Source organism: Pollicipes pollicipes, unplaced genomic scaffold (genome assembly GCF_011947565.3).
Source record: "Pollicipes pollicipes isolate AB1234 unplaced genomic scaffold, Ppol_2.1 Scaffold_7262;HRSCAF=8765_pilon_pilon_pilon, whole genome shotgun sequence".
Classification (NCBI taxonomy): domain Eukaryota; kingdom Metazoa; phylum Arthropoda; class Thecostraca; order Pollicipedomorpha; family Pollicipedidae; genus Pollicipes; species Pollicipes pollicipes.
The window spans coordinates 16074157-16088993 of NW_023597055.1; the positions used below are offsets into that span (position 1 = coordinate 16074157).

The 14837-nt window shown below is 55.2% G+C and overlaps 1 protein-coding gene across 1 annotated transcript in view; it reads right to left on the reverse strand.

Moving 5' to 3' along the window:
- Positions 1-12501, reverse strand: part of LOC119114319 (myosin heavy chain, muscle-like) — a gene marked incomplete at its 5' end in the record, with an annotated part of 29062 nt that extends 16561 nt beyond the window's left edge. Inside the window, 9 exon segments of the mRNA XM_037238513.1 lie at positions 2564-2690; positions 3130-3266; positions 4752-4869; positions 6252-6289; positions 6291-6370; positions 9768-9855; positions 10275-10327; positions 11422-11578; positions 12322-12501. Coding sequence (XP_037094408.1) covers positions 2564-2690; positions 3130-3266; positions 4752-4869; positions 6252-6289; positions 6291-6370; positions 9768-9855; positions 10275-10327; positions 11422-11578; positions 12322-12501 — 978 coding nt within the window.
- Between the last annotated feature and the right edge of the window lie 2336 nt (positions 12502-14837).

The following is a 14837-nucleotide window of genomic DNA, read 5'->3' on the forward strand; positions in this document are numbered from 1 at the left end:
GACCACGACAACCCACGGCAAATCCGAACAGCCACACTCCGGAGAAACCACAGACGCACGGCCGCCTCGCCGCCGCCTTCCCGTTACCTTTCTGCGGCCATCGATCTGGCTGAACCACTCGTCGTACCGGGCGACGGCCCTCGCGGACGCCCGCCTCAAACTCCTTGATATCGGGCAGCATGGCTGGGCGGGGAGGGGAGGGGACCGACACAGGAGCTCGGGCGCTGCGCTCCGGACCGTTCGACCGGCAGAGCGGGACGAGTGTGCCGCACGGCCTGGGCCGCCGCGCCCGCCGCCGCCGCCGCCGCCTCCGTCGCCGCCAGGGGGCTGAGTCAGCCTGGGGCGGGGCCCCATTTTTGGAGGGTGGGGACGGGCGTGCTCGTGAGGGGAGGTGGCGTGCGCTTGACCGTGATGGCCGTAGGTGGGGTCCGTTTGGCTTCGCGCGATGCCTTGCCCCAGCCCCAGTCCCGGAGTTGTTTGGACCCCCGTTAATTTTTGAAGCCGTTTCAAACGAACAGCTATAAATGCTAAACAAGACCACAACCTTGTCCTCCCTGTTAAGGGCATTATCACATCGGGGCAAAACAATACCTCTTGTTCGGAGCATTTATTTGGTACACGTTTATCTATTGGCATTTAGTATCTTTTTCATATATGTTTGGGCCTCCTGATGAGACTCCTGAAGCTCCAGCTGCGGTGTTCTCTAAAAGGATGTCCGTCATTGCCAAGACCGTCGCCCTTTTGTAGTGCTTAGTGGATGAGCTCACTCCAATCGTTTAAGAGTTAGATTCAAAATTGTGGTCATCTGGCAAAGAGCGGGACTAGATTTGGTTGAACTCGGCATCTTTTGGGCGGGCATACTTAGGGCGTGTGGCGTATAGCCAGAAGATTCATAGAATAATGCCATGTTTCCATGCATGTGCAATTCTGGACACAGTGGAGAATTTCCGCGTGAATCGATGGGAATCAGTGCAAAGATTGAAACAGAACAAAATGTTTTTGGAACGAAGCTTTTTAAAGCTGGTACTCGGTGGCAGGATTAATCGACTGAAGAGATGGAATGTTTCAGGGCAAATGGTTATCTAACCAGCTTTATGTCGAAGATGTCTCTCACATTGAAGTTGGATGTTATAACAGAGTGCAATGTTTTAATAAATATCAAATCCGCCGGAAACCGTATTTTCCCCAGAACAATTAACAAGTTTGTTCTCCGTCGCAAGCAGCGTGCTTCTCTCTAGCCCGTCGCTGTGCTTCTAACCAGGTGCATCATTCAGTGCGGTCATCATCAGCATAAACTTGCGTAGAGAGCCAAGTAAAGTTTACACGCCCAACAGCGGTGTCTTTCAACATGGCAGCATCTAACCACCCAGTGACTTCAAGTGACGACACGCATTGGCCCGGCTGCACCGCCAGGGAGCGGCACAGCACGCATCGTGTGCCATTCCTCAGCGTCACCGAGGCATGCCCCAGCCGCCATCAGCGCCACCTAGACGGCTGTGTTCGGTTCCGCGTTTGTACCGGCCGGTCGGCGGCGCCCGGGGCCAAAATAGCTCGCCCACCGCGGCCGTGACTCAGACTGGGGCGGCGCGAGAGGGCCACCGTCGGTCCAGTGCCGACCACTTCACCGTCCGTCAGTCGGTCATTGTGTGCATGGACGCCCCCCCCCCCTTCCCGCCGCGGCCTCAGGGGCTCGAGCGTGCAGGGCCACAGCGGCGACCGCGGGTGGGCGCCGCCGGCAGCCTCCTCCCCCCGCGGTCGAGCCGGAGGGGGTCGTCGCCACCGACGGGCGTCAGTGAAAACAGACCCCGGCACGTGGCATGCGAGAGCACGTGCAAAGAAACAGCGGCTGCCGTCGGCCGGGAGGCAGGCTGGCTTCTGGTGAGCCGCGCGGTTGACGTGCTCTGCCGCCACTGCCAGATGAGTCATGGCTTCGAGAGCCGCCGGCCGGCTTGGGTTACTCGTCTGCCTTCAAAGGCCGGCCGGCGGATCAAGTGGGCGCTGCGCGATGGCGGAGAGTGTGACGGCGCCTGATGATGTACGAGTGAGCGGGGCTTTGGTGCGCGTGTTTGTTGGTCTGATGTGCGGCTTTATGGCCCCGGCTCGGCCAGAAAGTCACGCCTCCGCGCCCCCTGGTGCTGCATCGAGGACCCGGTGATGCATCCATCGTCGCCTCGCCTTGCCTTTGTTTGTTTGTGCCTGCCCTTCCGGGTGCGACTAGCTCCGGCGAGGTGAAATTGGCACCGTCTGTTGTCCTAAGCAGTCATTTGGACGGGCACCAGCCCGTTGATCAGGGACGCGGTGCAGTACGCGACGGAAGACTGGCGGAGGCGACCACGGCGTCGACGGAAACATGGCCCGGCCGCGACGTCGGACAGACAGCCGCCAAGAGATAGACGCCCCGGCCCCCGCCGCGGAGACATCGGCTCAACTTGGCGTGAGTCCAGTGCCGCCGCCGCTCATCCCCACCCCTCGAGTGAGGCGCGCCGCCTCCGACCGTAGCCGTAGCGGCGGGCTCTCGCGTCGGTCGCCGGTCCGTAGCGGCGGGACAGCTCCCGTGACCCACCTTGAGCTCATCCTCGATGCGGGTCTCGTAGAGCATGGGGCGGACCTTGATCCAGAGGCGGAACCAGGCCCAGCCCTGCATCTTCATGTACTTGCGGACGGCGCGCTGCACGATCAGCAGCGACGCGCTGCGGATGAAGACGGAAGCTCGAGGCGACGTACGGTACGCACAATTCTCGGAAAACTCCGGTAAACACATGACGTTGTATGTTACACCTCCGGGTTGCATCGGAGTTGCATGAGGCAGAGAGGGGAGAAGGTAACAGTTGACATGATCAACATGGTCTTTGAAAAGAGGAAGAGGGGTCCAAATCACACCAGTTCGAGAAAATCCCTCCAAAGATAAGTTGACTCAACTGTTCTGCTAGTCGGACCGTCTCGGACCGTCCCGTCCTAGTCCCTGGTCCTGACCAATTCAAAACCAAGCCCAGTAACGTCGCAATCCAGGCAGCAAGACCCGGGGCCCGGTCCGTGACAGCAGCTCCCCCCCCCCCCCCTACCACCTCCTCCCTGCCTTATTCCCGGAGCCGGCGGCCCTCAGCGACCCCGCCCCGGCCCGAGACGTACCGCTGATCCTGCAGCTTCTTGTACTCGCGCTGGGCGAAGTAGCCGCGGATGGTCGCCTGCATCCAGGAGAAGATCTTGTTGAGCTTGTCATCTCGCAGCTCCTCCATGTCTCCAAGCACGCCGGCGCGGAAGAAGACCTGAGGTCACACCGCCAGGGGTCGGGTCGATGGGCAGGGCACGTGGGGTCCAGGTCACCTCACGTCAGGTCACCGGACATCGACTCACAGTAGCCAGGTCACTGGATGTTAGGTCAAAAAACGCATTAGCTCATTCCGTGTGAGTTAAGCTCACAAAACAGCTTGTATTCAGTAATTTACGTTGCGACATATAATTCCTTTTTTCTGGTGATCCTTTTGAAGCTCATTCGCAACGAAGGCGCAAAAACAAACAGGAAAACAGCAAGACATAATCACATATGTATACATATATATATATATATATATATATATATATATATATATATATATATATATATATATATATTCTGGGTACTATCTGCAAAAAATACAAATACGCTGAAAACTTCCGCCGCTGCCGGCAGCCGCAGGACGAAAACCTTGTCTGCGATTAAGATCCATCAAGATGGGGACCAGCGGCCACGCTACCTTAGTAAGCCCCAGACGGAACTTATCGGAGTCAAGGTCAATTTTCTTGAGGCAGACGTCACAGGCGTCACGGTCCTCCTTCTTCTCCTTCATCTCCTTGGGTGCCAGGATCACATAGCTTTGGGAGGGGCGGAGGGGTCAGACGGGGTCAGCTCACACGAACCGACCGGCGGGTCAGCTGAGGTTGCACGGGTCAAGAGCAGGTCACGCTGTGGCCGCACACGGTGGGGGGGGGGGCAGGTGGGTGTCTGGGGGGGGGGCGGGGGGGGGAGAAGAGAGCATACCGGTCGCATTTTCTCCGTCTCCTCCTGCGGGCGGGTCACGCCGAACACGTTCCTGAGTTTATAGGGGGGGGGGGGGGGGGGGGGAAGGGGCAAAGAGAGTGTGCGATACTGGGCATAACACGCATGTGCCTTCTACGAAGATTGGCATCTGCAAACGGATCACTCTGTGCACAGGTGGAAGGGGGGGGGGGAGCAGGCATACAGCGATAAAGAGATCAGCTGTGCCTGACACCCTCCTTCGCCGAAGTGGGGACATTCCAGGCTCTCTGTCCTCACTCGCGGGAGGCTCACAGACATCGGGTACAGCGGTGCACTTGGCCAGCGCGACGATCTGCTTCGTCAGATGCGGGGATCGACGAGGGGGGGGGGGGGAGGGGAGGGCGACCAGCAGGTCCGCTCGGGAGCCTCAGGGAAGGCCGCGCCGCCCCTGGCATCGAGTCACGCTGCCCCCTGATGGAGGGCATGCCACCCATCCGGAGTCGGGGAGCAGAGGGGGGGGGGGGGGGGGCGGGGGGGGACTGAGGCGTCACCTTCAGTCTGGTCAGATTCCCTGTCGGCTGCAACCATCCTGAGAGCTTGCAGGTCGTTCCGAATGCAAACAAGACAGAGAGACAACCGAGCGTTGGTGGAGGGTTGGGTTGCAGGGTACACCATACGGCGAGGAGGCGTGGGGAACGCCTGCGCAAGCTCCGCCCGTGCGGTGGTGGTGGGAGGGACAACCCAGTCCGGTCACCTTCGTCAGGCCCAGCCGGAACTTGTCGGGGTCCATCTGGATTATGGTCATGCACTTGTCGCAGGCGTCCCGACCCTCCTTGCACGCCTTCATCTCCTTCGGTGCCAGAATCACGTATCTACAGCGCCCCGGGTGAGTTATCACGTGTCGTGTATCAGTTGCGCAGCCAGGATCGCGTATCTACAGTGCCCTAGCCGAGTTATCCCGCGCACCGTCCGCTTCCGAGGTCCAGGGATCAAGTGGATGACCGCGGTCGCATTTGCACACAGCAAGGAGACGCCACGGCCGCAAACCGAGAGACGCTACGGCCGCAGGCTTGCAGACAATACGGCCACAGACTGGGAGACGCTACGGTTGCAGAACGGGAGACGCTATGGCCGCAGACCGGGAGATGTACGGCCGCAGAACGAGAGACGTTCGGTCGAGGAACGGGAGACGCTACGGCCGCAGAACGAGAGGCGTTCGGCCGTAGAGCGGGAGACGTTCGGCCGTAGAGCGGGAGACGTTCGGCCGTAGAGCGGGGGGCGTTCGGCCGCAGACCGGGAGGCTCTACGGCCGCAGACCGGGAGATGTACGGCCGCAGAACGAGAGACGTTCGGTCGAGGAATGGGAGACGCTACGGCCGCAGAATGAGAGACGTTCGGCCGTAATGCGGGGGGCGTTCGGCCGTAGAGCGGGGGGGGGGGGGGCGTTCGGCCGCATACACCAATGTCCGCCTCGCGGCAGACAGTCCGAGCACAACGACAGACAGCGAAACCACGGGGAAGTCGGGGATGCCGCCTTGTCCGACCGGCGGCATCAGGCACCTCCGCCGCTGAGCGGACAGCAGTGGGCGACAGAGGTCAGTGCATTGCCTGAGGTCGGAGCAGGTGAGTGCCAAGACAACACGGCCCAGTCCAACCCGCACGTGACTCACAACCTTGAATAAGCCACGATGTAAACTGCTGATTGGGTTCGCGCCAGTGGAAGTGAACGATGTTCGCCGCCTGAATCAGAGACAGTGATATACGACCCGCGCCTATCGTAAATATTTGAAGACACAACTGGATAATGACGAAGATGCCTCCACAGGCCAACACAATCCGTTTCTACGTCGCACAGCAAACGCTGACGCCATGGGGCCCCTGTTGCCATGTTTATGTCAAAATAAATTATTCTTCGTCATCGCCGAAAATGAATTTGATGACGAAATTGATGAACTGCCAGCGTAACAGCATTAATTTTTTGCGCATTTTTCCAGAATGCGCAAAACTTAACTGATTTTGATTTTTGATTAATCAGTTTCCTAATTCTATGAACCAGCAAAGAGAGCGGTTCAAAATTTCACTTCGGTTAAAACGGGAGGCGTAATGTCCCCGCAGTCCTCAGTGTTGACCCCGCTGCCATATGGGTCCCGTGACGTCATTCTTCTCTCCTCCCCGGGCCGGTCAGCGCGACGTCGGATGAGAACGCGCATGAGAACGCAGTCGAGCACGCAGCCGAGAACACCTCGCCACTTACCGGTGACGGAAGTCGTGGTACACCATGCGGTTGGGGAAAGCCCTTGCGACAGATACGGATGCCTTCCAGTACGCCGTTGCAGGTCAGCTGGTGCATCACCAGGTGGGAGTCGATGACGCCTGAGAGCGGCAGTCGAGGTCAGTGCCCATGCGGTTCAGCACAGTCAACAGCTATTTCGAACTGTCCTTGAGTTGTGGAGCTGACCTTTCTAGTTCAAAAGAGGAGCGCCGCGCGCGTCTTCGGGCATCCTTGTATGGAGCGTCAGCGCCTGCATGGGTCATATTAGCGCTCAGGGGCCATGACCCTAACCGGGATTCGGCCGGCGAAAGGTTAATGGCCCGGCGAACGCTGGAGCATTTTCACAAATGAGGCGCACTGGGCATCACTTGTTTTTTTTTGGGGGGGGGGGCACAGCTGCCATATCTTCGCAACCAAGGAGCTAACCGCACTTTAAGTTTTATTTATGATTATTATTAATATATTATGATATAATATAATATAATACAAAATATAATAATATATTAAATATTAAATATTATTACTTTAAAGACTGGTTTAAATTTCAATCGATGGCGTCAGAATTTGCATCTAGGTATATTATTTGCGTCGCCCTTCGGAGGCTTGTACCACGTGACAGCGTTGCCGCAGTGGAAGGACCCGGCGCCTTGGCCTTCCTGAGCCATCTGGTGAGCAAAAGAGCAGGAAAGTGACAACATTTGTTTTATTTCGCATCTGATAGGGGCAGAAAAAAAGCGCATGATATTGGCTCTTTCAAAAAAAGTTTTAAAACTTCTTTGGAGGACCTGATCCCCACATAACTTATTTTCGTTATCTTGACTCGAACAACAATTTTGCAAAAGTTAAAATGCTCGATTCCCTTTGGCGGCAATTAGGCGACATCTTGTATCTCGTGCCAGTTACTGGGGAAGACCGCTACGCGATGAAAGATGCATACAAAGTTGCATTAGGAAAATAGCAAGGTGACTTTGCCGATGGACCTAGTAGGTTAAATTGCTCGAGGCTTCACGCGACGGGCAGCTCGACGAAAACTTGAAAAAATCAAATCGAAAAATCAAAAAACAGGTTTAACATGACCACACACAGGTCATATCTGTTCTATTTATTTTCAGTACTGTATATGCCCTTCGATGAGGCACGGCACCCAGGTCCCTTCTAAAAAAAACTTTCTAACGATTATTGACATTGCATAAGACGACGGGTGGCTGCGGTACCAGCACTCAAGGAAATGTTCTTATGAGGAAAACGTCAACAAAGCAAAACTGCTGTTGATATGAACACAAAGAACGGCTCCACAATGCCTGCGGTAGACGACAAAACGCGACTTCTAGGAAGCTGCAAACACATCCGAAGCGCCCTATGACAATGCTTACAGACATCACGAACTAGCCGCACAAAATTGCTGACGTCATAAACCTCAGAACAGGACAACATCGTTGCAGGATTGTCAACGGCTTTCAAAGCAAATGGCATGCATGATATTAATGCAGGGACCACGTGCAGGTCTTACCAGGAGACTTTGTCTCATTGGGAATGATGCAGCGAATAAAGTGAGGCGTCGTGGCTTGCAACGTTCTCATCAGATTATTCAGCTGCTCCTGGGGTTCATGGGTCACGCGGTCAGAGCAGCTCTGATGTCCGCGGGTCAGGTGGGGGTCACGCAGGGTCCGGGGGTCACACAATGCGAGAGCAAACGGGTCACTGCACTCCGAGGCACGCCGTTCAAAGGGGGGGGGGGGATTGAAGGCAATATTGGCGGGGTAGCCGAACTCAAGAAGAACCTGTAAACCGAAAGAAAACGGAGAATGTGCGCAAGCGAAGTAGGGTTGTGTGATCTGGGGAAGTGCGTGTACGTGTCCATATCTGCGATATGTTGTTAGTTGAGGCAATACGTCCAACGCTGACGACTGCGATGGTACAAAAGCACAGCATCAACACACATCATGGCTTTTGCTTTTGGCTGGGTGGATATTTAACATAAAAGGAAGGCGTACACCGGGGTAAGCTTATTACGAGAAGAGCAATGAGTGATTGATATCATACGCTAACGGAACAACCAACGGCCCATGGAGGGCCTGGCCCAGAGATATCTTGGAAATAGGTATCTGCTTCAATAAAGCAATGTATTTTTTTTATTTAAATAATTGAACGCTCATCAGTCTTGCAATTGCGATTACAATTTTGAAAATGCAAAGAATGAGAAATGTTTTATTTTGAAGCGAAATAGTCGGGCGCTTATCTTAAGCAAAGCAAGCAGCCGGGTCGCATGAATGTGACGTCACGGAGGCGTGGCTAAGCTTGATTTGTATACAAGAGCGGGACGCACGGGATTTCTTACCAGCAGCCTTCATCTCGTTAGGAATGATACAGCGAATGAAGTTGGGACAGGTGGCATGCAGCGTTCGCATGAGGCCGTTCAGCTGATCCTAGAACACCAGCCAGGGGGCGGTGAGGAGTGTGCTCCTGCGTGATGAGATCAGCTCCAGGCCCACTCCGGGGGGCTATGGGGTGTAACGACTACGGGCTTCTTCTGTCTGTTAGACTAAGGGACGTAGGACGCTGTGCTGAGGAGACGTAGTGTTTGTAAGAAGGACTAGTAGTTGTAAAAATTAAACTCGAAGGCGTATCGGAAATGTGTAGTCCGAGGTTGGAAGTGTTCTGATGCGGCTTGGAAGGATTCCGAGAGTGGCCGAATGCCTGTGGTAGCATGAATTCAGGCGCGGGGTAAGAACGTATTGATTACGGAGCATACAGGGCGTTGCCATGGACACCAAGGCATCAGCATGCTTTCGAATGATATATTACAGATAAATTATGCTATACGAACGAGCCCAAACATGGCGAGAGGACACCGGCAGCGAAGACTGACATGAATTAAGTGTCAGGAATATATCCCTGCCCGTCACATGAGCGAATAGCCTGTCTGGGTGTACTCCATCTCACGAAAATCTCTATCAGGTGCGAAGCTGAATGTCAGCTGCTATTGACCGAAGATGCGTGAGCAAAATGTAGCACCGCAGACAGGCCTGTAAGGTCCGAAGCCACCAGGTCCTCTCGCCACAGTTCAGCGAATCCGAACCGCCTGCATACGCGAGCAAGACCTTCTCATTCGGCAGAAAGTCAGCCTCAAGTCGAGCTGGGTAGGGTAACGGGGAAGGGGTCACGTGGGCACACGATGCGAGGCCTCCACGGTGCACCGGCCCCGCGCAGCAGCGACGGAGCCGTCGGCCCGCCCTCTGTGGAAGAGGCCATGCTACGGGTCCGCATTCCGCATTCCAAACACGGGCTCGTGCCTCGCATTCCATACTGGGTCACCCGCTGACGTGTGTGTCAGGCTTCGCGTGCTTTCCTGTGGGGGGGAGGAGGGGAGGGGTCGCCCCGCCGATCACGGCCTCAGGCACCGTGCAGAGGGGGGGGGGGCGATCTGGGGGAGATCTACGTCAGGGTTCTCCCATCTTCGGAGCAGTCGACATTCCAGGGCTTCATGGGTGCACCTACCCGGCGCCTTCATCTCATTGGGGATAATACAGCGGATAAAGTGAGGCGAAGTCGCGTGCAGCGTCTTCATCAGGCCGTTCAGCTGCTCCTATTGGTGCAAAGGGCGTGACGTCAGAGGGACGCTAGTCGTATTCGGGAGAGTTCCTGCAGTTTTACTGGAGTTCCCAACAAGGTGCTCCATGAAGACCCTTGGCACATTATATTTTTCCACCTAGCGCAAATGTAAATGGCAGTATAAGTTAATGATGCATTCATTTTAGCAGAAGTCGGATAATTCCTAGAGAGACGATTTTAAGCTGTCCTTTCCAATTTTTGAAGATAGGTACGTGGGAAACTTGTTTGAGTATGAGTCTCCGAGATCTAATCGTTCGTCAGATTTGAGTTGAATTGTGTCCACACGTTTTATTTGATTCTTCCACACACGATTTGAGTTGACTTGTGTCCAAACGTTGCAGTTCCCAACCGGCCTGTTGACGTTCTGGGGTGCGGGGAACGGGATCATCATACCCTGTAACTGGCAGACACCGTCGCGAAGCCGCCACCCTTCTTTCCGCGGCCACCTACGGTCAAAGGTCAGCGCACGTCAGCACAGCACACGTCACAGCAGCAACATCAGCCGGCGGCGAACAGGCCGCCGGCGCTCCGAGCGCGGGCCGCCTGTTCGCCGCCGGCTCGGAGCCGGGCGTCGGCGGGGACGACGCTGCTCTGAGGGGCGTGCGAGCACGGCTCAGACCAACGTCGTCCGAGCCTACAGGAGCCCTGTAGAGGCCCTGCAGAGGCTCTGCAGTGCGGACCGCGCAGCAGTTTGAGGCGTCGATCACCGCTTCGAATTTGGATGCCGCCCCGGGCGAAAACGGGACCCAGAACGCAATAGTCGTCGACGCACAGCCAACAGAGCGTCGACTGACCGTCCGCCAGCTGTGCCGGCTAGCGACAAATGGTCTGATTGCGATGGGTGACAGAGATGCGTCCACTCCCAGCTGCGGAGACTGCGGGCCGCACTGCAGGCTAACACCAGCGTCGCGGTGCGGCAGATTTACCCGATAGAGCGCAGACACGGTCTGGAAGGCCGACCCCTTGGTGCGCTTGCCACCTGAGGTGAACGCCAGCTCGGAGGGTTAGACGGCAAGGAACGACAAACAACCGGCAGGTGACGGAGAATAGTCCAACCCCCAACCAACCAAACCCCCTCCCCTGCGCCAGTTGAAGCCCGTACGTGAGGCATGTTTCGGAAGAATTCCGCTCCGGCGCTTCCGCTAAAAAAAATAATTCGCCAGCAATTAACGCAATGTGGTGGCGTAAAGCTGTTGGCTGTGTCAATGCCACACATGAGACACTGGTCAAGCGTAATGGCATGGCCTTTACGAGACGCATGGACTCACGTGATGATGGATACTGAGAGTCGACTCCTTTGAGAACGATGCCCCCAGCGGCTGCTTCAGCGCTTGCCCTCCCCATACCAGACTCGGATGAACGTCACATTTGCTCAACGGCATCAAGAGAAACAGCGGTTTTTTGACTCACGATGATCACGATCCCATTTTTCCCCACGAATTTGTTCCCAAATCAATCACAGGAGGCTGCGTCACTGCCCACAAACCTCCCCGAGACCGTGACCCTCTCAACCTCGTGTGACATCAGGACGACGACTCACCCTTGCCGCCGCCGGACTCCGCCGGAGCAGACTGGCCAGGGTGGTCAGCGAAGATCTCCACCAGCAGGCCGTTCTTGCCCTTCTTGAACTGGTCGACCACGGTGTCGTTCAGCGGGTCCTTATTCTTCTCCAGCCAGCCAGCCAAGTTGTACGCCACCTGGCGCACGGGGAGTGAGTCAACACGCCACGTTTGAGGGTTTTATAGGCCCGTGACTCTTCATGAAATGCTTGAAGCAGGCTCTTTGTTTGTGAGCCAACCTCTGCTGTACCTGGCTTTATGCGATGGAAGAAGAGTGCGCCCCACCAATCGGGGGATGACGATACGCTTGCAGCACTTAGTGACGTGGTCAGCGAACACGATCGGTTATGGAGCGGTTTGATGACTTAGCTTGGAACAACATTCATCGTGCGGATTGCTCGGGATTTGCTGTGGATGGGCTTCAGTAGTGATTGATTAGGCATGATTAAATTCTGCGGTATTTTGATGAGTGAATTTAGCTGTCGACTGGGGAGGGGGGAGGATGTTGAAAAATGATCATAGGCATCAGGTAAAAATATCTTTAAGAATGTTAAAGGACATGGAGCCCGCCTGCCCAGCTTACTATTCCTGCAACAAAGCGCCGCTTTCTATTGCATTAAAAACCCAATGTTTTGTTTCGTTGCCGTAATTAAAACAAACATCACTGCTTCACCTTATTACGTCGATCAAATTTGCTCACAAGATGTGTCAAGTAGTACGGCATCGTATTGAAAAAGCAGGCAAACATAATTGCGCCGACCAAATGCGCTCAAAGCTGTCCTGAGTAAAATGGCATGGCAATGAAAAATAAGGCAAAAATTAGCCGCCCCAAATCGTCAAAAATCGACATGAAATTTTTATTCGTCGGATAGCAAACTTACCGTGCCGGCGTAATGGACGATTGCGAAATGCGCCTCCACCTGACCCGGCTTGGGCGGCTTCGGCTTGACGAACAGGGCCGACTTGCCGAGGTGGTTGGTCTTCAGCTTGTCCTCAAACGTCTTGTCCGTCGCCTTGGGGAACATGCTCTCCTCCTCCAGGATGGAGAGCACGCCCATTGGCTGCCCGGGGCGGTGGTAGTCAGGTCACGGTGTGACGGAGAGACGCTGCGTGTCGTCACGGTGTGACGGAGAGACGCTGCGTGTCGTCACGGTGTGACGGAGAGACGCTGCGTGTCGTCACGGTGTGACGGAGAGACGCTGCGTGTCGTCACGGTGTGACGGAGAGACGCTGCGTGTCGTCACGGTGTGACGGAGAGACGCTGCGTGTCGTCACGGGTGACGGAGACGCGCGTGTGTCACGGCGTGACGGAGAGACGCTGCGTGTTGCCACGAAGAGGGCTTATTGCGTTAGATGGTGTAAAATAATTATAATTATTCCGGTAAAATTTTCAACACAGAAATTAAGTTTTTTTGTACTGTCAGCTATGCATTATTGAGTTCTTTGGAGATCATAAGGTTCAGTTGCAAAAGTCTTGCCTCAATTAGAGGAGCTGCTCCCACTTTTGGAGTGATTGCTTTGGGTCCCTTTGGACCTGAACAGTTTTTGCTTACATTACATTTGTATTCCAATTGGGGTGCAATGCTATGTGGTAAATGCCCGATTAACGTTAAGCTCAAGTTGGGAGTTCAGATTTAACTGACATGAACACTGACAATAAACAACACTGACCGACTGACATGACGCCATTAGTGGAGCCTGGAAACGAGGCGGGTACACTGTCCGACAGATCTTCAGTATGGCACCATACAATCTAGACCACGCAATTCGCTCCCACCCCGAAATGAATGATGCAGATCACAGCCTAAATCACGCACGGACAAGCAACAACAAATTCAGACAATTTAAATATGACGACATGGTTAAAACCGTACGCTGCGAGCGTCGCAGCTCACCCGATCGTCACCGAAGACGAGTTTTAGTATGCATGCATCACATTTAGCGTGCAATAGAATCGGCGATGCGTGCGGTTTGCGACAGTTGCATCGGTTTCCAACCACCACTGCGTGTCAATCGCGTATAAATGCTGAGAGCTGAAATGTTTCGGTGAGCCCATTCAAGATGTGCTTCTGTTTGCCTCCGTGAACAGCTGGCAAAATGATGCTTACGATGTCTCTGCACTTGTGCTTTTTTGACATAATCAAGCTAGTTGAGCCCAGCGCGTTGTCGTGGTTAGTGCTAAAGCCGCGCTCACCAGCACTTTGTGAAGATTGTAAAGATACCTCTTAATGACGAGCCTGCGACCACCAGAGCCGTAACAAAATCGAGCACCGGGTGAATTCGGGGTGACTCCCGTATTCGCCTATCCATTCATCCTCGTACTCCTCGTTGGAGCAGGGTTCGTCCGTGTCTGCCGGGGACCTTTGTCGAGCGCCGACGCCGGACGATGCGTGACCTTTCGGCCGGAGCGTGCTGGCGGAGAGGGCTCGCACTGTCAGTGACAGCGGTCGCCGACAGATGGCATGCGTGCAGGCTCTGCGGGTAGCCGACAGAGTGAGTCGATCAGGGGTCGGAATCGATCCAGATATGGAGGGAATGCAAAGCGTGGTGGTGGTGGGGGGGGGGGGGGGGGCTGGGTCTCGGGCCTGCTCAGGACATGCAGCTCACACCTGGGTCACGCTGGAACAGAGCGGGTCTCCTGGGGATGCGCAGTCACTCCGGGCCAAACTACAGGTTCACTTGCAGGTGTGGGTTCACGAAACGGGCCTCTTTTTTCGCCGACGGTATGGGCTAACCGATACTCACACGAGAACAGCCTATACTCGAGGAGCAACGGCAAAGCACAAACGAGCATAGGCCGTTGGAATTGGCATAGTGCCAAAAATACGTCATAGATATCTCCTTGGGCTTTGCTGTGATCACTCGCGATGGGCACGGGAAAAACATGCGAAGTCGGGATATGGGTAACGCAACATGGGACGGGGCAGCATTCAGTGCGAGCAGGGCACAGGTCAAACGCCAAATCTCGAACCTGTGAAGACGTCGATCAGCGACTCATGCTCGGGGTATATCAACGCCGGTCGGGACAGGTACGATGCATTGGTGAACACACCCAAGTCGTAGACGGTTCCAGGACACGGGGCATAATGCAGAGAGAGAGGGGAACACACGACGAAACATACTAGGGGAGGGGGGGCAATGCAGAGGGGAGCGGTGGGGGGGGGGGGGGGCACACAAGCATCGGGCAGAACGTGACGTCGGGCTGTCTCAGGCTCAAAATTCCTCGTAACTCATAAATGGCCCGTCGTTCTTCGGCAGCTTTCGCTGACGCCAGTGGCCGGACTGCCAACTTCCACTCGTGCAAATTCTCCGATCACCTAACTCCCTGTCACGTCAGGCGCCAGGCGCAGCGAAGGTCATCGAAAGGTCTGTTCTTCCCGAGTCGAAGGCATGTTGG